We start from the raw sequence: 22,547 nt of genomic DNA on the forward strand, positions 1-22,547 counted from the left end.
AGAGAGCCTCAGCAAGACTGAGACACTGCTTTCTAGCTAGTCTTCGAATGAACAGGATCAGGACTTTCGGAGATCACATCTAATCAAAGCCGTCCAGCTGATGAATTTACCAAGGGAGTAATGCTCATCATGCCTGTTGCTATGAAGAGCTGCAGTACCACAGACGTCTTTCGAGAGAACAACAAAGGCAACTGAACCTCCAAGCCATCAGCCACCCGATTTCCAAAAGCAGGAGGTTACCAGCACCTCCCACAGGCCTGGCACAGCCTCAGCACTTCTGAAATCTGCTCTGCAGTGACTTATCTCAGGCCAAGTGAAGCAAACCAGCACCAGTCCCAGGATCAGGACGCGCTGACTGCTGGCTCCTAGCTTGGTGTGCTGCAGGAACACCTGAAATGAAGGACCTGTCATCTTAGGACACCGCACTTGGCACACAGATGCCCAAGTGCCCAGAACAGCTCTGCTCCCACCTGGTACTGCTCTGCTGGCAGCAGAGGAAAAGAAAACAACACAAGGACTGGGAGGGTTTAGAAGAAAACCAGCCCCCAAACCCAGCAGGTTGGTTTCAAGCTCCAAAAGGGTTAAAACCCTAGCCTGTCACCACCCCGGGGCTTGTGACTAACCCTCCCCAGGCAGTGGGGACGTGCCACTGCCAAAATGGGGACATTTTCTGGCCCAGCTGCCCCACCCAAGTGGAAAAGGCTGCAAGGAAGGGAGTTACTCCAGGTTTGACTGCAGCAAGCCACAGTCAGCAGCACTTGCAGGAAAGAGGGAGGCTGAAGGGAAGAGCCAAGAAAAGCAAAATTGTCCCTCCTGAGCGGCGAGGAGAGAAGTCAGCTGGGGAAACGTTTCCAGGCAATGGCATCAGTTTGCCAGCTGCCCATGTAAAGCAGGCACACGCAGCTCTGGCCATTTCCACATCATGCCTTCGTTTCCTCACCTCCAAAGCAGGGATAGAACAGTCTGCATCTCCAGGCTTTTGCCCAAAATGCCTTTAAGCAACTGCTATAGCAGGAAAAGAATATTTTCTGTGCAGAAGGAGGCTGCTGAATTCATGCCTTGTGCCCAGATGCTATGGTGACAGGCACATAACAATAACCCAAGGACGAGTCCGAAGGGGAATGTTTGCAATTACCAGCATGCATCAGAAGCCCTAGCACAGCAGTTCTCTTGGAAAAAAAAAGACGTTTCCTGGAGCACTTGGACTGCTCGGGCTTTCAGCGTTTTTGTGGCTAAAATAAAAACAAAAAAAAAAATGACGGATCACGCTGAAAAGTCATCACAGAACGATCTGTGCAATGAGGGGGAGTTTTACAGCAAGCCATGGGTGATGCTGCCTTGAGATGGTGGCCTAAGACAGCCTTCCTTTGCTGGCTGGGACCAAGTGCTGAATGCTGTCACCTTGGCTAAACCCAGGTTACTGAGGTGAGGTGAGGCAGCAGTGAAACGTAGCCTGAATTCAGGCCTTCTGCTCAACCCAGCAGTTAGAAGATGTGCACGCTCCGAGTGAGACACAGACGTGGCCAGACACGGCATGCTTCACTCGGACACGCATCTCGCTGCATTCGGCGGGGGGGTTGATTTAATCAACGTCTTGGTTTTGTTCAACACGGCCCGGACGCAGAGCTCTGCAGAGGCAGTGGGAGCAACTCCTGCTGCTGCGCTGTAGGGGAAGCTCTGAAGGAAGTGCATCTTTAGTAAGACGACAACCACCATGAAGTCCTTAGGACGGGCTTTACATGCCGTAAGGGGCAGTGTGACAAGCCAATTTAGTGTGTAACAAGACTCCAGAGGAACAGCAAGAAACATCGACTCCTCCTGAAGGTAAGAGGAGTGATGGAGCTGCTGCCGCCCTCAGAATCTGCCCTTTGTCATCAGCCAGCTTGAACAGAACTGCGTGGTTTTAAAAACACGATGTTACTCCTGCGTCGGGGAAAAGGAGGAGAGGGAACCAGATGACATCGTTTCCTGCTCTGTTTCCTGTGACTTTAAAGGAGGAGAATTTGGACCAAGTGCTTCCACTCCGGGCAGACAGCACAGCTGAGTTCAGCTGCACCGCGGCTGCCCAGCGACACTGCCAGAGGCTCCCCTGATCCTCACCACGTGTCCTCAGGCAGCCTTGCTACGTCCATGGTGAAAGAACACATTTCTGCCCAGTGCAGGAGACAGATGGGACAAACAAACAAAGCCAGGGAACCGCACAGTTCGCTCTTTAAAGCTCCCGCTCCGCTAATGACGATCTTTGATGGAGCCAGACAAGACTCGGCTAATTTGACAGCCAGACCCTTCAAGACAAGGAGCAGCTTTTCTTTGAAGTCCATGAAAGTTTAGGGGTGCTCCACAGATGAGCCCCGAGCGGCTAAGCGCCGTCTGTTCCTGCTCTCCTGCTGCATGCCGAAATGTCTGACAATAAAAACGCGGGGGTAGGTGGGGGGAAGGCTCCGTGCAAGTGTTCGCTTGCAACTTCCAGGAAGCAAAAACTCCCAGCTCCTGCAGCCAAACACAACTTCTGTGAGGATTCGCACACTGCCCAAGCCAAGCAGGCTTTTTTTTTTCTTTCTGCCTGCAGCAACGGAATGATTTATACTCCTACTGAAACGTCTCTGGATGCTGCTTGTCTGAATCAAGGGGAGGAAACGGAGAGGGAGCATGAAGGGCATGTGCGAATGATCTCACGCACTCAGCTTCCAGCAGGACCACATCTGGCAGTCAGCACAGCCCCGGGATCTTAGAGGAACAAGAGTAATTTCTTGTACATAACGGATGGACTTCACAAACTCGTGGTGCCACGGTGAGATGTCTAGCTCAAAGATACCGAAAGACAAGATACGAAGAATGCCGTGGGAACCAATCTCAAAGTTTTGAGCTCGTTCTTACTCGCAGGGTTCTTTTTAAGGGCTCAGGAGTAAGATAAATGAGCTAGGGGCACTTGACCATGGAGAAATTAATGGAAAGGATGGAGGTTAGGTATACTGAAATAATAGCCTAGGAGCTGGGAATTAGCTCCCCTCTCTGGTACACATCTTCTGTGCCTTCAGCAAATCATTCAGTCAAAAATTCAAAATTCACCAACTGTTCATCAAATGACCAAATACAATGGAAAGTACATAAGCACCTCAAACAGAATGTCAGGATTTGGGCATATATAAAAATCTTCCACTGATTCAGAGGAAACCTTGATAAGATAAGGACTAAGAGAAAACCAAGAGATGGAATCTAGGAAATAAAGTGGCAGAATCCTGCCTACGTAAACCCACATTCTGAAGTCTTTACTCATGCAAAACACTAAAAGTGATGGAAACTCCAAGAATTTTACAGTCTAGCTCTGTAAAAACCAAACCATCAGAACACGAAGTTCTTCAGGGACCCCAGCTGAGAGTGCTCAGTTTACCAGCTGAATCAAGGAACTGGGGATTCAGGCAGACTGTGGTCTTCCTGCTGCCATGTCTGCACCCAGGGGATCTAGGACAACATTTTCTACGCCCCCTAATGTACAAGTCCACTTTGAGCTATCAAAGGGCTGAACTGAAGATGTGCTAAGTACAACAGCTCTCTGTGTTTTGAGGACTCATGGGCTCTGTAACTCAAATTAACCTCTTTTTATTTTAGGTATCAGACGTGCAAGCAAAGACACACCCTTCTCCAACAACCAGCAGAAAGAGATGTCCATCTCCAGAGGATAAATGAAATCTTAGGGTGGAAAACTTACTTCCTGAACGCGTCCCTCTCTCCAGCAGAGAAGCCGAGGGGGTTCCTCAATTACTTAGAAGTAGCCATAGTGGTTACGTCTCTAGAATAGTTACTACTCAGTCCCTAGAAGTGTCTTAGCCTCTTCTCTTACCCCATGCAGCAACGCTGTTTACAGCCAGGATGAAATCCTGTTTCTGCACAAATTCATCCCAGTAGGAACTACCTGGTGGCAACACGGGAATGATACAAACTGGGGAGTAAATGTGAAGGCATTCTCACCTCTTCAGGTCTGCTCAACACATGCCCTTCAGGGCCTGTGATTCCCAGTTCCAGGATCCTTTGCTGCTCCTAAGGCAGAGAGAAAAAAGAGCAGAAGAGAAGATTTAAAGAAGCGTGTATTTTTCTTGCAGCAAACACAGCTGTTTGTAAGAGGTACAAGTGAGATCCTAGGCATCTGCGCTCGCTGACGGTCACATGGGGCTTTACATAAGGGCCTTAAAACCGGAGTTCTGTCCAACTTCCACGGCTGAGAATAACCAGAGCTCTACAGAACCCTTGCTGATTTGTTCACAGGAGGTCAGGGAAGCCTTTTATTTTGATTTGTTTCACATTGGGTTCATAGCCCCTCAACTTTCACTCCTCATTTGTGTCTATAAAATAATCTCTAAGATGCAGAAAAACAGTATCTCCTGAAAAGATCACCCTGCAACTGCAGGCAACTGGGCTCAAAGACTCAGGTGGTCTTTTCACCAGGCAGACGATGAAGAAATCCTTTGCAACACCAAGCTGTGCATGCTTGAGGCATAATGCATAAAATGATCTGGAGATCAGATTAAATCCCAATACCATATTAACATTCCTCATTGCTGTTTGAAGCATCCCAAACTCAGCATCCCCGATATTGTAGGAAGTTATTTTCCTTCCCACTCCCCTTGCTCTAAGTTACTGCCGAACATTTTTCTGCACGCAGTGGCAGTTGCACCCAGGCACAGACTTTCAGTTATGGACAGAGAGACAGAGAGGGTGATAGCCACCATAGGCTGAAAGCTGCCACAAAAACCTGAATTATGACTGCCAGTGAAGGGGATGACATTTGATGCACTGCTCTGCTTGCATCCTTGACACTGCTGCGCTGTGCTTTTAAATGTCTCCGAGATTTTCTGTTTGCAAAAAGGGATCCAGTGTTTAAACCCCTCCCAGCACTTTGAAGTTAACAATCCACAGAATAAACACGACATACCTCAGCAATGATGTCACCATTCTCAGCATGCACTTGAGCTGTCGCACCAATATCCCGAATTACGCTCAGGACCTCGTATATCTGGAAGACAGAAAATACACATCACAATATACACCCAGTGCACACTCAGGTCTCTACACCCATATATCTGATCTCCTTTAGCATACAGAATTGTGCAGAATAGAAAAGAGAAAGGGAAGCATTAAGATAAGATTGTTTGCTGGATAGTTATGATCCATGTTCCCCCCTACAACTGGATTTCCCCATCTTTGTGGTCAGATACTATTGATATAGCAAGAAGCACTATTCAAAACAGGATTTGTTTTTTTTCTAGCACACACACTGGAGAAAGAAACAGCAATTGTACAGGAGTGATCTTAAGGAGCTCACAGTGTTTTACTTGTTTCAAGCCTTCGTTTACTGGTGCCCAGCATGGAAAAATCCCTTGTGTCTGATTTCTATGAAGAACCTGTGCCCACCCTGCTCACTGCTGGGGTAGGCACTGATTTCCCACTCCAACAACCAGGTTGAGAGGACTCAGGTTGACAAACCCACAACCGATGCCTGCTCAGTCAATGGTCGCTCATTTAAATGCCTACCAGAGTCATTAGAGATAACTGCCACCGCCTCCCACGCTGCTCCAAATGGCTCCCAGGCATTCCTCTCCTCCCACCACATTTAGAAACATAAACTACCCATCTAAACAATTAAACGTGCTCAGATGTAGCCACTAGAGGAGCAAACAGGAGGGCAATTCCTTTTTAAAAGTCCCAGTGATTCTAAGGCTAAAGCCAGAACCCCTCTTTCTGGACCAGGCTCAGTTTCAGCTTACAAACACAAAGACAACTTATGCCAGAGATCTCTGGCTTGCCCTGTGTCAAGGCATAAAGCAGCAATGTATCAAACTGCCATTGCTTCCACACGAAAGGAGCTGGAATAAAACCTTAGCTCCCTCCAAGTGAGAGTTTTACCATTACTCTCCCCAGCCAAGACTTTCAGGGTTTTTTTGTTTCTTGTTTAAAAGAGTTCTTGGAGGCAGAGCTCTGGATACTGTTACAAGCCTTCGGTACTGTTACACATGCAAAGATTGAAACCAGAAGAGAATGTCAGATCCAAATACACTGAATGTAAACCCTTCTGTGGGACTAATGCACAGCTTTCGGCGACAGAAGGATGTGAACGTTAAGCCTTCCTACCTGAGAATCAGTTAGCTGAAAGCGATCTTTGAAAGCCATGTAAACCAAAAAGGAATTCACACCTGGTAGAAAGAGAGCAAAGGAATTATCTTTGACATACAAATTGCAGGCACACACAGACTACCCAACACCCCATTTCCCACAGAAAGGAGACATTTCCTCAATCAGCCCCCCAGCAAGCCGTCATGATAGGTAGACAAATAAATTACTTTAATCTGCTGCGAAATGTATACATATATGTGCACATGGCTAGATGCACACAGTGCTAACGAATCGCAGCGTCAAGCCAGGACCTCCCCAGCCAGCTGGCATTTATTAACACAACCGATGGGAACGGTGCAGCTCGTGGGGACAGCTAAACCCCTCGGCTTCCACTTAACACTGAAATTGGAATAATTCTGTGGATTCAGCACTGTGGGAGGCTGAGGAAAAAAAATAAACAAAATGCCTTGCACACAAAAGCAGAGACGGGGCATGTCTGTAAGATCTCCCACTCCCTCCTGCACCACGTTTGTACTGACCGCGACAAGGGGACTTCCCCCATGTCAGCTTTCCCTCTCCTGCCTTCTGTAGCACATGAACCCGTAAAAGCTCTTACCTGGCACTTATGGGAAAACGCTCGTTAGGATGTAAAAGGTTGGTTGGTTTTTTTTTTTTAAGCTACAAACAGGATGGAAAATTACTCTAGCCTAAGGATGAAACGTCAAGGAAATTAAAGAGGGGAAAAACCTATGAGGTCATTTTATTAAGCTCTTCTCCACCGTTAGTGACCGGCGCTGGCTTGTTCTTTCTGTGCCTGATTCTTCCCGTTTACAGCAGTTTAATGTCTGAAGCTATCACCTCCCTGCACTGATGAAAATCGAGCCCTCCACGTCAAGTCCTAGCTGGCAGGTCTCCACTGAACAAAGGGGCTTCCCTGCATGAGATTCACCTCTGTAAATCAATGCTCCTCCATCTAACAGGCTGCATCCCCCAAAGCCTTCTAAAATCGACTGTCCAAACTTTAACAAGAAGCCAGAGTGGGGCAAGATAACGGCAGGGCCCAAACACCTTTATCAGGAGGTAAGAATAAAATACCTCTGAGAGATCTGGTCTTGAAAAATAAGGGAGGTAACCCTAAAAAAATGAGGAAGGGAAAGGCTTCCTTGAGCTTTCTCTAACCGAACTTACCATGATCTTTAACCAGAGCTTCCATCTCCTCCTGGACGCCTTTATGCCACTCGGTGATATCCACATGCAGCGAGTAGTCGCAGCAGGACTTGCTGTCTGCCCATTCTCGCCACTGGTCAAATGCAGTCAGCAAACTGGTCCCCGGCTCCGGAACCACGTGGTCGACTGGGAAAGACAACAGAAGCATTGGTCAGGCTGGCTTGGGATCTTTCTGGGGTGTTTAAGGCTGAAAACGTGCTTTGCAGGAGCTGCTGCTGGAATAAAAGATATCCCCTTCACCTTAAAATAGTTTGAAGGACCTGGTCCTGGTTTCCAAAGCCCCACCTCTGAGATCGCAGCAAGGAAGCTGACCACAAAGCAGGAGCTGAAGGGAACAGTTCCATCCACAGCTTGTTAGCCTGCAATTGTTTCTAAATGAAGCAAATGGAATTCCTAAGGCAGCAAACACACAAAGCGCTGCCAGAGCTCCATAAACACCCTCCCCTCCTACCTAGCAGGGTGACAAATAAACAATGACACGGGCAAGATCCCCCGTGAGGATCCGCCAGCAGCTTTCAGTGCTCAGCGCCTCGTATCCAAGCAGTGCCTTTGTCTGTTCCTCTGCAGATGCTACGAAAGGTACCCAGAGTGCCAGGACACATTGCTGCTGGCCATAGAGTGGCCACCAAAGCCTCTGTGATTTCGTCCTACGCATCCCAAACAAAAGACTAACGCATCAGTCTAACAGCAACGGGGTTCATAAGCAGCTGAAGAATATCGCCACCAGTACTACAGACGCAGAACAGCACGTGGTTGTGAGATCTGTACCTGTAGGTTTGTTGTTCATCCCAATAATCTGGGCAATAGTCAAATTATTTGAATGCATGGGATCTCTGAGATCTCCACCAGCCATGGCGAAATAAAAGAACCAAGGCAGCACCTGAGGCACTGAACGTCTGCTGGGAGAGTAGGGAACGTCTGCAAGACTTCACGGGTCATTGGGCAGACACTGTCAGGGAGGAGGAGAGCCCTGGAGCCCTGGCTTAAATTTTATATCATATCACCCAAAAAAAAAAAAGCTTCAATTATTGAACAAGAAATTCAAGCCATTCTGGGCTGCCAGCAGCTCAGCAATTAGCTTTACATCTCCACTAGGATAAGAGACAGAGTCCTTGAGCCCTACTCACTTTCCAAGCTTTGTGCCTCCCCCACGCAGATGTGTCGGCCGAGATTTACTGGCTTTGCACCACCGTGAGAAACAGATTTGCACTGGGAGCTCTTGGACTGCTGCAAAAGCAGTCCTGCTCTCCTGAAATACCCGTGGGCTTCAGCCACCTGGGTCACTAACAGCACCTCTGGTGTCTGAGGTGTGCAGAAACCATACCAAGGGAAGAGGATTACCCAAACCATCCTGCAAAGCTCTGCCCACCCCCTCTGGCTGGCACCAGAGCAGGGATGAGGTTTTCACCACCCTCGGGAAAAGCAAGCTGAATTCCACCAGCCGATCAACTGTCCTGTTCGCCAAAAAAACCATCCCCTTGCTCCTCCATGAGCTGTAACGGTCAGGAACCTTCCGCTGGCTTCCAGGCTGAATTGTTTCTTGGCCAGGACGCAGCCCATTGTCACCCTGCCAAAGTTAATCTTTAGCTTACACAGTATGAACAACAAGAAGAATAACATTCTTGCTGCGTTACCAAAGGGACACGGAGAAAACCCAGGTTTTCGGGAATGGCCCTAACACAAGAGCTGTCTTCCTCACTATTTAAGAAGCCCCCAAATCCCCTTTAATCTCTATCACACCATGGTCATAAATCCATCTCGGTTTAGACAAAAGGTGCCAGAAGAGCTCCAAAAAAACCAAGCCGGCGCGTGGCTGGTTGGCATCGGGGAACTCTGCCTAAAGACACCGAGGGGTTAAGGAGCCCCAGGAATGACTCCGGTTTTTAGGAGCAGAGCTCTCTAAGCCCCCCCCCATTTCATGCGCTGCCCAAGGATGACTAATGGGAGTTTGTGGGAGTGGGAGAGGGGTAAGGGAGCTCTATCAGATCTCTGACAAAGTCAACCCACAGCTGGTTATAATAAGGATAAGGACGGAGGTAGTGGTGCATATGTGCCTGAAAGCCGGCTCTGGGGATTAGGGATATCTCATATGGAAGCTGTGCTGCCGACACAGCTCAGCACAGCTCCCTCGAGCTCCCCGAGAGCCAAATCGCCCATCAGCCCCGTCCAAGCAGGACACAGCAGCTCTCTGCCAGGGAAGTATTACTAACCGACCCCGTCAACGTATCCACCTGGGAGGACTCAGCAAGAAGGCGGCCCGAACGTGCACCCCCAGCCTTCAAAAACGTGGGATTTCACTAGTCCAGAGAGAGCCGGGGCAGCAGCGCCAGGGCAGAGCAAACCAGGGGTGCCCGAAGCCAGAGAGAAGCTGGGCTGCTGCAGGAGAGGCAGCAGAAGCAGCAGATGCTGAGCACATCCCCATTCCTCCTGTCCTGTAAGCCCAAAATACCAGTCCAGAGGTAACTCAGACATGTGTAATGCCTCCTCCATGTTACCACCGCTTGTCAGAATGGAAGGGGTCAACTACAGCGCAAGAGCATGGCCTACATCCCTACATCCCTACGTGCTAGGGCTCATGAAAGGGGTGGGCTTTTCATTCATTATATTTTAGTGAAAATGTAATAGCCACAGCCCAGATAAGCAACAGTGAGGCTGGATCCTCTAAAGGACAAGAGTCAAGCCTGATTCTTGGCCTGCTGTTAAAACAACCGAGCGTTTTAACTCCTTCTGCTTGGTGCTAGGGGTAGGAATCGCCCACGCGCAGCTTAGAGGAAGTTCTCCTTCCAGCCCTCAGGCACAGCTCAAGAGCTCGAAGTAAAACAAAAAGCTTTTTCTTTATGTCCCCGTGCTTCAGAGCGCTACAAAGCAGCCGATGAGAGCTCCATCCACTAGGTTCCCACAGCCCGAGGCTCCCCAGATGACCCCTGGGCATCATCTGCCACAGGACCACGGCCACGAGGTCTTCTGAGAGCCTCCGGAGCACGCAGCGGTCCCAGCCGTGCACATTACCCTAGAGGTTTCCCACGTGAAAAGCAGCCGTGCTATCCTGACCTCGCCAATCTGCCTTCTCCCTAGGGAAGCCCACGGCTTGCTGCCCCGCGTTGCGTTCCTTCCTCTCCCAAATCAAACCGCTCGGCTCCTGCGGCAGATGGAGTGGCCTCAGCCCTGCGGGACGCGCTCGAGACAAGCCGGGGCGAGGCAGACTGGTGTCACCCCTCCGCTCTCCAGCCCCCCACAGCCTTGAGCTCGTCCTGCTTCCAAGCCCAGATGTTTTCTTCCTGTTGTTGATTATCGTTGTGCAAATGATGTCAGCTGCCGAGGTCTGAAAAGGAAGTTGCCAACTCATTTTAAGCTCAAAGCTTGCTCCAAAAAAAGAAACAAAAGGAATAAAAAGACAGAAAAGGAAAAGATCATTTAAGTATCACTTCATCAGTGCTGAAACCTTCAAAGGAGGAATTAAATAGCTGTGGTCCTTGTAGCAGCTCCCTGAATCTCACTGAATTTCGGGCTTAATCCTAGTGTTTCTCTTTATTTAAAATACGCTCTCAGCAAGCTAAAAGGCAAAGCTGAGGTCAGGATTACAGTGGTTTCTCAGCTATGAACAGCAAGGATTCGCAGATTTATCTTCTAACCTTCTGAGATACAGGATCCAAAATGCAACGGCCTACAGCTTAGAAGGTAGCAAGCTGGTTTCCATCAGGAAAATAGCTGCTTCGTGGGAAAAAAAAAGGAGGATGCATTTTACAAATCTAATTTTCCCCTCGGTAAGAAGCTGATGAGATTCCCAAATTACTGGATAGCCTGTTTGTCCTTTTGCCAGCCAAACCAAGAGCTCACCACCCTCTGGAGCGCAGCGGGATCTGAGCACCTGGGTGCCCACGTGCCAGGACTGTTCCAACCACCAGCAGCAAGATTTCGTCACCTCGCTGCTGTGCCTGCTTTTGCTCTCCCATCATTACACACAGCTTCACGTTGCTCACCAGGTGCATCTGTGCTCACTTCCAAACATTTCAGCTCCCACCAACCTGTCATCCGTGGCTGTTTTACTGTCCCTCACGACCCTTCGCTGCTCCTCAGGCAGATTAAAGAGCTCGAGATTAGAAGCAGAAGAAGCCGAGGTGAGCCACCGCCACCGACCACTGCTGGCTTATCTGCGTGGCTGTAACAGAGCAGGGCTGGCGTTCAGCCACGCCAAAACGCTGCACGTCCTACAAGCCCAAGAGGCTGCATAGGGCAGGGAAGGGAGAACCACCGGTCAGGCACTCCATGCGAAGTGAAAGGGGAAGGCAGAAACTTGGAGGAATTGATTTAAAGGGAACTTTCCCAGCAGAGGGGAAAACAGAGCTGTGCTGGTTTAATGTACGCTTGAAAACCTAAGTCGGGTAGAAGTGACAGCATCACTTTCATAAGGCGTGAGCATTTGCTACCGATACCGCTGGTCAGTGCAGGTATTAAGGGCTGCCTTTAAAAATACCTTTGCTCTTAATTCAGCTCCTGCATCCTCCCGCTGACCCTGAAGCCGTATCAGGCCACCAGCTAGCAGCACAGCACGCTTAAAATGGAGCCGATCGCAGCTTTGCACAGTGGCTTTGTTAAATGTTGCATCATTTCTTGGCTTCCTCTTCCAAACTCCGATGAGCTGTGGCTTTTTGGTCCTTAAGAGCTTCTGCAAAGCAGGGGGATGCCTGCAGCTCCTGCCCAGGCTCGGAACAAGTGCCAGGTTTGAGAACAGAAGCAGCTATGCTGCATGAGCACCAACGTGCAGACCAGCACGATTTAACCAACAGCCTACAGGGTGCTGCGAGACTGAAGCTATGAAACATCCCCTCCGAGATCTCTCTAGCACTTCGAAGCTCTCCAAATCGCAGTTTAAGAGCCCTGCCTTGATATTTTTGACCCCTCGCTACGCTCAGGAGAAATGACTGCTTTTCCAGAGCTTGGAGGGACGGCTGAATTCAGCTCGTAGCCTCGCGCTGCAAACAAACCTTGATTTTTTGGACGGCTGTCCTCATGGGTGGGGATTAATGGCTTTTATAGCTTCCTGGTATTGTGGCATGTTCAGTTTTTTTTCCTTTTTCCATCCTGCCTCATTTGAGCAGGCCTTGGCTTGCTAACAGCCTCTTCCTGGAGTTTCTATTAATAGTCCTTGCTCCCAGCTCTCCCCTGTAAAGAGCTTTTTTTTTTCCAACTGCTTTAATTATGTGTCACCTAAAGCACGCATTAAGTTTTTCCTCCATCTTCAGCTAATGAACGTTACTACCAGGAAAGAGAAAAACTTTGTGATATGGACAATATAAGAAAGAATTAGGGCCAACTGGCCAGAAACCCTGTGTATGTAATAAGGCCATAGATGCAGGGCTCCAGTCACTATTATAAACTGCAGTCTTACACGTTATTTCAGGCTCCTACTAGCATTAACCGTGCCTATTGTTTAAGAGGAGTTTATAAGGTGTAAATCCTTAACGTTTAAGTTTCTCTGTTAGCAGGCAGATTTCCCCAACCCCAAACTTTAAATAGCAGCTTGATCACTATAAACACATCTGCCTTTTTAATACTACTTAATCTTCACAGCCACCGAGAGCGATGAAATCTGGTGAATTTATTGAGCTGTACATTCTGTCACGAGCCATTTTATTGAGAGGTTGTAATTAAATTCAGCCCTGGTGATTGCACGGCTCCGTGCTCAGAAGTCGGGAGCTGCTGCTAGTCTGTGGCCGCAGCGGCGTTCTGCTGGCACTGGTGGGGACTGGGAGAAACGCTACGAAAGTGAGTGGAACAAAACCCACACACGTGAACTGCAAGTCAGGCCCTGGCCTGACCCAAGGAAGCTTGGCAGAAGATTATCCCATAATCAGAGACCTCGCTTCAGCCAAAGACTTCGAACTCGCAGCTCGTAGGATGCCGCAATCCCTTCTGCTGTAGTGAAATAGCATTGGGACCCTTTTAGAGGTCAAGAAGCTGAGCTACAGAGAGCTGCCTTGTCTGGTAACAAGGCTATTCCAAAGTCAAACCTCTCCGCAACAGGACTAGGGCTTGAAGCATCCAAGCACGGCTCCCAGCTCACCGGCTCCGCATCGATTTAGGCTAGAAAGAGACCTCGGCATTTCTTCTGAGCTCAAAAATTCCAAATCAAGGGACCTAAAAGAGGCACGCACCTCCTGTGTTCTCATTTCATAGCCAATTCTTCCTCTAAACCGCAGTCTGGGGCGTGTTTTTTGATCTGGGACGAGGAAGGACAGCTACAAGACAGCTTTAAGGTTACTGGTTCGTGTACTGGACGTAGGTACGAGACCACAGGAAAGCAATGAGAATATAAATGAAGAATTTTCTTAACATCCTGTGGATAGAGCAATCAGATTTTACTTTTGCATAGCTGGGAGTTTTATCCCCACATTATTTCCCCCAAGAACAGAACAGATCATGCTGAAGGGCGAGAACTCTGCACCGAATGGCGTTCACCACGCTACCACCACTGCACGGAGACCGCTTGTACGCGACTGCCAAAGCACCAGAGGAAAAGGCAGGCTGAATGACATCACATGTTGTTTTCTGTCAGTTCAGATCCAGTTTATTAGCCTCCATGCAGAGAAAATCAGAACCTGGAGCAGCCTCAGAAGAACGGGATGTATCTGCGCTATGCTGATTACATTTGCAGACTGCAATGCTCCGTTATTCCCCCACTGATGTCATGCAGATATTTCCCTTGTCTTTTTAGCTGTCTGATGAGATCCAAAATATGATTAATAATTTCATGGCTTTTGGACACAAATTTAAAGACTAGGAAGCTGCATGTCCAAACAAGAATTAATAACCTTCTTCAGGAGTTGGAATGACCACGTATTTAGATCAGATCAAAAAAAAAGGCTCCGTTTCTTTCCAGCGCAGGTTTCTTGTACATCCAGGCTAGGTTTGTATCTCAGGGGGTCACCATGGTAAAGGAGGAGGGGAGCCAAGTTCCAAAGGGATACTCAAGTGATTACAAGCCTTGCTCTTTCTTTTAGGCACACCGCACACTTCAAGCCCACGAAATAGATGTGCAGGACTTCAAAGACTTCCACAGAAATTGGCCCGTGAAGCTTTAGGGATGGGACTGTGGAAACTGCTGCCTGTAGCCATGGGTTTCAAGGCAAAACACAACTGCAGCAGCAGCCAAGGGGCAAAAGTCTGATCAGAAACAAGAGGACAAAAGATCAAGCGCCATAAGCCAGTTCTGTCCCTCTCAGGTCAGCGGAGCTACCCTGCCCGCCAGGCTTTTTCCACCAGCTGCGGAGCTGGAACAATTCTGCCTTTGCATCACTGTCACTAAGACCAGATTTTGGTCTCTCAGCTGCATTTTGCTGCCCGTGGTTGTCTCAGGGGGGCACTGGAGATGAAGAGGAACACAACTGCAGCACCAGAACTTTTGCAATGGAAATTTGCGATGGATTTGAGAGGGTTTCACGTGTTCAGGACCACAGAGATTTTTATTTTCCTCAAAAATAAATAATAAATAAAACAAAATGCAAAGAGTTCTGATTCTATATAATCACTTTTTCTTCTTTTTTTACACTGCTTATGAGAGAAATGAGGGGGAAAAAAAGAGATGTTCTACTTGGTGAATCTGTCCCCTCCTCCTGTGCATTTGCCATATAAACACCTCCCCTCACTGGACAAGGACCAGAGCTTTCCCCTGCCCCTGGCTCTGATGAAATGACATCAGGCTTTGAGGGAGAGGTTTTCATCAATCTCCATCCCACCACTTCCACTTCTGCTAAGAATCTAGAAATCTGCTCCCAGTTAAACCGCTCGCTTTGATGGCTGTCAAACTGTTACAGGCAAGAAAGCGAGGTCTGAGCAAGGCCCTAACATCCCTGTGCAGAGGTACAGCTGAATACCTTCTCCAAACCTCTCACAGCCCAGAGATCGAGCAGCACGGTCACACCGCACTCACCCATTTTCCCAACACCTCTGGTCTGGCCATCTGCTTGTTTCCTGCTGACTCCGTAAGCCTACCAGTGCCTGTAAAACTGCTGCTGAGACTGCTGCAGTAATAACCTGTAGGAGGCACTGGTTAGATCAGCCTTAAATAGAGAAATCTGGGACACAGCCCCAATAAATACATTTCCTTCCCTCGGGTCTCAAACAGCCCCACCAAGCCTTTGCAGGTAACTCTTACACCCAACACCCAACTTCATTTCCTGCCACAAACAGGAAAGCCAGACTGATCTAGAACCTGAGCTGCCCCTGGATCCCCTCAGCGGGGCAGCTCGGTGTGACTCATTTCCATACAGCTGCCATGTTCCCCTTTCACGGGGTGTTTGCATTGCAAAAGCTCCAACTGTTTCACCAAGCAGCAGGAGCAAATGCTGGTACCATGGCCAAATTCTGCTTCAGTACGAACATCGCACACATCTGAGGTTTTCTCCAGCTACGGCAGCGCTACAACAGCTTCATAAAACTATTCTAGTTCGTGGAGGATAAAGAGTCTCTGTACATCAGTCTGAAAAGCAGTTTGTAACCCATCAGAAGCTGAACTCGTCTCTTTGGACGCTGGTACAAATCCTGAAAAATCAGATCTGAAAGAAATAAAACTCCGCTGGGAAGAGACAAATCAGTTCCTGTGTGCTGAGCTGGGAAGAATCCCCAAGTGCCGTGCACTTCTATGATTTTGAAGCTCTGTCGGGTTACACCACCTCTTGCTGTGCAGTGCTTTGGGAACTCTCCCCCTTCGCACAAAAGCGGCGCTGTGTAATAATACGGGATCGTTCTCAAGGAACTCCTTTACCAGCTCACGGTGCCTGCAGGCCGTGCCAGCGATTTCATTCATATGTAAAACACCACCGAGTCCCCCAGCTTCCAAAAATACACACGCTGCACATATGTACGTGCTTCCAGGAACAAAGCAATCTGGTGAAAATCTGCCCCAGAAGTGGCCAGGAAGGGGAACTTCCAAAAGCACGGCCCTGCTTGATGGGCTTTGCAAATTCACCGTGAGATTTCCCCGTTCACATTTGCATGGCAAAGTCTGGTGGTTCTTCCTATTGCTTAAATAGGCTTTGGGGATCTGGGAAGCCAGAAGGGCTCACCTCATCTCCTTCTCCCACAGGTTTTTTTCCTTTTCTTCACATCCCGCCAGCACCAAGAGCTGTGCATTGCAGGCTGCAGGGTCTGCACCTGCACTGATGCCAGCTGGGAGGACAGGGGCTCACTGCTAGGTGGCTCCCAGCACTCCCAAACCATCAAAATAACCTCTTTGCACTTCTAACTTGTCTAGGTGAACTTGAATTAAAGCTTCTAACCCCTTGGTGACAAAACTATCTCCTGTTATGGACAGCTAGCATGGAGAAATCAAATGTTGTACCCATTGTCACAGAGCGAGTGCCAACACTCACCGGGGTGTGTCAAAGGAAGAAAAAAGTCTTGCCGTAACTCCGAAGTGCCCGTCCCACATTCCTTACAGATGCACAGGGCTGCCATGGGAGTTAGGGTCGTGCAGAGAAGCAGGCACGGCCCCAGGCTGGTAGTAACTGGCAATCTGAAAGCATGATTCGAGTATGCCAGACAGGAGGAGCTCATCTGTATTCCTTGCACGTTTCTCCTTCTCACCAGAAAGATTAAAAAGATTCAGTTTCTAAGAAACGGGTGGCATCGATGAACTGAAGGCGAGTGGCAGAGGGAAAGATGGAAAAAGACTCTGCTGACCCAAGGCATCCAGCTCCACTGCACTGAGAGCGCTCGGCTGAATCCTCCCCAAGTGAGACACAGCACATTTAGTCGGAGCCCTCATTTCTTTCAGGCATCGCTTGCTTCCTTCTCTTGACAAGCAAAGCTAATTCCCACTGTGGAAAGTCAAAAGTTCCTGTCTGACAAGGATTTCTGCTGAGTCAAGCTCACACAAAGGTAAAGCCAAGGGACTGAACACTGGGAGGAAGGGAGAAATGCAGGCTGCGAAAACCCTGCCAAGAAAAGAGCTGGAGGCACCGTTTCCTGCTGCTTCTTTCAAGACCTTGTCTCAACTTGAAGGAGATTAAGCCAGGTTATCTGGCAAGATTTAACACATGCCCTGGAAACCTATCTCAGACAGCAAATGAAGTTACTTTAAAAGCAAAAATAGCTACCAGAATTAACGGACTGCCTTTCAGCCTGCAGCAGCCAGAGGACCCAACTCGTACACCTGCACCTCCCAAAGTATCGCCTGCCTTTTCCACTACGGTGCTGGGTAAGGGAAAGACGCCTGGGTCTGGAGACTTTTTTTCCTTTTCTACTGCAGTTAAAGGAGCTTCACCCCACAGGGGCACCAGTCCTGGAAAGATGCCCACGAAGTCGCTGCAGCTCCTCGTGAAGCCAACCAGCTGCGGTCCCAGCCACTCTGAGCCAGCACTGGCCTCCTGCTCCTCACGTTCCTCCTGCCTTCACCTAGCCTGCAGGATTTGGGGGGCAAAACCCCTTTGTGTCGGGTGTGCAGGCAGCACACGGTTTGACAGCATCCTGCTCACGGCTCCCAGACGTTCTGGCCAGACAGCAGCGGTCTGTTGAGGCCAGCTGAGGATCCGGCTCAAACTTGGCAGCACGGATAACGCACCGTCAAGTGATTCCCGTCAGGTCTTCACTCCTGATTGTCATCCGCAAGGCACGGGACTCGGGGATGAGAGCACTGGACACATGAAGGGAAGCGTTTAAAAGCAGCTCTTCAAAGGAAAGAACATAAACCCTGCTCCATGCAGAGGGAATGCAGCACGAGTGATTCTGACCAGGATATGGAATAAGAGGGATTAAGTGCTATTGCATAAGCAGACACCATTGGTTACTTCTCCCGAGCGAGTGCCAAATCCCTCTCTTTGGATGCATGGAAAAATCGAGGTCAGTTCCATCTGCAGGAAGACGGCTGCGCTTGCAGTGGCGTTGCCATTTCAACATTCACTCATTTGGGGCTAAACCAGAGCATCCAGGTGCCAGCACGTGCGGGACGGCCGGCAGCCACTCCTTCCTCTTGCTGCGACAGGGGTGGAATGGGTCCAGGGCAGGATGGGGCAAAACAGAACTGGTGCCAGGGTCCTGCTGTCCTGCCCTGTTAAAAATCGGTGTTTCCAAAGAAGCAAGGGCACAGGGCAGCTCTTGGCAAGGCAGAGGATGGGAAAATAGTGGAAATCTGCTTACAGGCAAGCTGTGCTGAATGGCAGTGACTCCCCAGGACCATTTCCCAGGCCCAAGATCGCTGATTTCACCGTTCAGCTCTCAGAAGGGAAGACAGCCCGGGCAGCATGCAGAGCCCTTAGGGTGAAGATGTGACAGGCACGGTTAACGCCACTGCCACACCACAGGCTTCCTTCACAACCTCAGGCACAGCTACACAGCTCCTAAGGTCCTCTACTGCTCCTCACAGGAGCCTACTCCCTCAGTGCCAAAGACAAAACAATCATTGCAGCCCAAAGGAGAAAAAAAAAAGAAAAGAAATCCCCACAAGTATGCTGAGGACTTCACAGCTGTTTCCTACCACGCTAACTGGCAGGAGACATCAAGGGCTTGGCAGATTCCCTTTGTTCGCTTCCAACGAGACCCCTTTGGAAGCCCCATCACCAGAGATGTGATCCCACCCAGCAGCAAGGAAACGGCGCGGGGATGGTTCAAAGCTTGAGAAGCACAGCTCATGATGGAGGAGTCCCGCCTCCATTTCTGGTGGACTTTCTCATCCGTGATTTTACGCCTGCTCTGCAGGAAAGCAACAAACACGACGGCAGGAAGCTGGGAGTCAGTGAAGCAAACGAGATTTAGCGTGAATCGGTGCAGAGGCTGAACAGTGCACGGGTATAAAAGGCACCAAGGGGAGCTGGGGAGAGGAGAGAAAGGGCCAGAGGGACTTTGCGCTCCTGTGTGGTAATGTCATTATCTTAATAACAGTGCTCAAGGAGGCCTCGGCCCATATAAATCACCAATGTACAAGCTAGAGGACGTTTTCATTAGATTTCTAGAGAATTGGACGTTTCTCTGCTGCAGAAGAACCGCTGCCAGCTGCTGGAAAGTGAGGCAAGCCGTACGCCACAGCTCCATGTGCCCAAAGCGCCAGTCCCCTGCCGCACGGTTCCTCTTTTATCTCTGCTACTGGGGTGCAAAAAGCAACAAAACTGAGGCTGCTCTCTGCAGAACAACGCGGTGCTGTGCTCACACAGCCACAGAGACTTGGTGAGACGCTGCAGCCCTGTGGTCGCTGCCCTTTGACTCAAAACACTTGGTTTGTGCTTCCAGCTCGGCCACAAATCACTGCACGGCCGCTGCTGCGTCACCTCCCTCCGGGTCTCTGCTTCTGTCCTCCTTCTGCCCACCAGATTCCTGCTCTCCACCAGGACGGGACCGGCCCTGGTAACAAAGGAGCAGCAGCCGGGGGGTAGGAGATGATCTGCTCTTCACTGGTGGTGGAAATATCACCCCGTGCCAAGCTGCCCCTGCCCCAGCACGCTGCCTGGCCCTTTCCTGAGCCCTCCCCCAAGCTCACCCTATTGCAGTTTTAGGCTCTGATCTCGTTTGGGGTGGCTCTGTTCTCTCAAGTCACATTCAGTTCAAAAACTGAGAAGTGAGGAACCGTGCTAGACTGGAAAGACAAGGTGCTAAAAGCCGAATGCTGAGGTGGTGATAACCTAGGAGCCCTCAAGTCAGCTGATTTAGGCATGGAGTGGAGCTGAGCAGCCAACACCCCTGAGACCCCTGCACCCTGCACGTGTACCCTGCTCTTAAAGAGCAGGGTAAAGCTCTAGGAAGCAGAGTGCCGTCCATGTGAAGCTCCCCTTCGTGTCCTGAGCCTCCCAAGACACAAAGCTCCCATCCCCAGCTTACATTCTCCGTGTTATTAGGATAACTGCGAGGCGAGTTCAAAAGGCAGCTGGCTTCCAAGTCACCAAGCCAAAAAGAGCTGTAATTTCTTCGCACTGTAATTTCTCTCTGTGATTATAACAGTGGTCGACTGAGTCAACACAGGCGATGTCAGCAAGCAATTTCACTCAAGGACGGCGGATACCCGGGAAGAAGCACAGTCGGTGGGGGCGGGGGGGGGGCTGAAATGTGGGTGGGAGCTGGCCTGGACAGACGCCGTTCTCGCTGGGACGTTAACCAGGCTGGAGGATCAGCGCGCCAATAAATACACACAGCTTAGCTTTGTCCTCTGAGAAGGGCTAGAAGCAGAGAGGGGAAATCCTGCCTCTGCTGAAGTCAGGGGGAGTTTTACCACTGATGCTGAAGGGGATTTCACCCATCACAGCTAATAAGCAAGTAAACGATCACAGGACTTCCAGAGACCACCCTGCTGTTAGCTGCAGCATCTTTCTTCTCTAATAGCTCCAGGAAACGTTTGATGTCCTAGGGCATCACCTAGCTCAAGCTGGGACAAAGGGGGCTCAAAATTGCCACCTTTTGCCCACTAGAACTGTGGCTCCAGAGGCTCCATGGATGAGAAAGCCTCTTTGAAAGGCCAGCTTCAGGCTCAAAACTCCGGAAGGACTGTTCTCTTTTCACAGAACAGAGGGGATCTCAGCGAAGCTACCCTGAATGAGCCACAGCCCATCTAACGCTCCCCCTCTTCCAAAGCCTTCTGCAGATCATCCTGGAATCCTCCCCTCAACGCAACGCCCAAACGCCGCATTCTGACATTTCAAAAGGGCAAGAATCCAAAGAAGTATTCTCCTAGGACACACACGGTGCTGTTCACCCTCTGCTGACATGCCCACAATAACGGCGTTTGAACGCAGGGACAGGGAAAGGATCGCGCCAATTACTGTTTCAGAAGAACAATCGCATGGCAGCACCGCATTTCACCCCGCAGCTCTGCACAGCACGCCCAGCTTTATTTTTCATACATTAGCCAGGTCGGCTGGAGCCTTGCTACATGCCTCTGGCGCTGAAGAGGGCAGAGACAGAAGGATTATAGCTGGAATTCCTGCTCAGATGGCGTCCATGGAACGAGAAGCTGGAAAAATAAATGAGCCCTAACTTGAGAGAGCAACCCAAAGGAGGGCTCAAAGACAAAGGGCAGAGAGCCCTACGGAACTGCTGTGATGTAGGCAGAAAAGGGCTCACTCAGGGCACACCACTGCTAACCACTGACCCTCGTTCCAGATCTGCTTCCCACCAGGATAAATCTCCATGGGTCCCACAGAGAAAACGGGGCTGCTCCGTTTGACACTCAGCAAGAATCCAATTCTACCTCGGACATTGGAGCAATGAAGTTGCATTGAAGGGGAACGGAAGTAAAAGGGAACAGGGCTTGGAAACAATAGGTTACATCCTTGAGCTCCTCTGCGCTTCCCCTGGATGCATTCGACCTGTGAATTAAAGGGACAACACTGAATTTGATCTGAGCTGCAAAGAGTTCAGTGAAACCAAAGCAGGCACACAGGGCGGATTCCTGGCACTGCTGAGGTCGGTGACAAAACTCTCCCTTACTTTGCCGAAGCCAGGATTTCACCCACAGCTTTTATGAAACCAACAACCAGCAGAAACCTATCCAAGATTCTTGTTTTAATTTCACTGGAAAAAAATGTACATAAAACAAGTATATCGCTACGATGGAGGCTGTAAACAGCCTTAAAGTGCCCTCCTGTGTGAAAAGGTGAAACAAATTGAACCACGAGGCCAATTAACCTCTTCTGCCCAAAACGCAGGCTCATAAAAGAGAAGAATGCATGGAGCAAAGGCATTTGTAAATTGATAATACGAAGTTTGCTTTAAACACAAATGAAGAATTGTGGGTGTTTTCCCCACAAAGCCCACATCCATGGGTGTTCCCAAAAAAAGCCTGAAGAAGGGAGGCACACAGCTACACACACTTTCATGAGGAGCAGACTCTGTGGAGAAGTCCCAGGCACAGCATTGAAAATGCACACCAAACTCTAGCACACTGTTTTCAGGCTGCAATTTGCTTGTGATGTTATGAATTTAGTTCGCTAAATGCTGTCCCATTTATCATAACAGATTAAATCCTGGAATCGACCCTGACTCCCACCTGCTTTGGGAGCAACCAAAGGCCACCCACCGAGAACACGTTCACGCGGGCAGTTCTGCACGCTTCCTCGTGCAAAGCCCTTTTTGCAAACGGTATAATTTCACTAAGGAGAGAACAGCTGAGCTGACACAGAGCGGTCTCCAAAGCTTTGAAGTCTAGCTGGATTATTTAACCCACTTTCCTACGTTCGGTTCCAGTCGCTGGTACCCGCCCACCAGGAACATCTCCTGCGTCCTTAACAGTC

The 22,547-nt window shown here is 49.5% G+C and overlaps 1 protein-coding gene across 2 annotated transcripts in view; it reads right to left on the minus strand.

Annotated features, from left to right (window-relative positions):
• DPYSL2 (dihydropyrimidinase like 2) overlaps positions 1–22,547 on the minus strand; it is a 53,036-nt gene that overhangs the window by 12,994 nt on the left and 17,495 nt on the right. For both annotated transcript variants that reach the window (XM_035345025.1, XM_035345024.1), the window contains 4 exons: positions 7,297–7,461; positions 6,127–6,188; positions 4,931–5,011; positions 3,970–4,038 (listed from right to left, as the gene is read on the minus strand). In XM_035345025.1, coding sequence (XP_035200916.1) covers positions 3,970–4,038; positions 4,931–5,011; positions 6,127–6,188; positions 7,297–7,461 — 377 coding nt within the window. The remainder of the gene's footprint in view (positions 1–3,969; positions 4,039–4,930; positions 5,012–6,126; positions 6,189–7,296; positions 7,462–22,547) is intronic.

The sequence above is a fragment of the Oxyura jamaicensis genome, chromosome 22 (genome assembly GCF_011077185.1).
Source record: "Oxyura jamaicensis isolate SHBP4307 breed ruddy duck chromosome 22, BPBGC_Ojam_1.0, whole genome shotgun sequence".
In the NCBI taxonomy this organism is placed as follows: Eukaryota; Metazoa; Chordata; class Aves; order Anseriformes; family Anatidae; genus Oxyura; species Oxyura jamaicensis.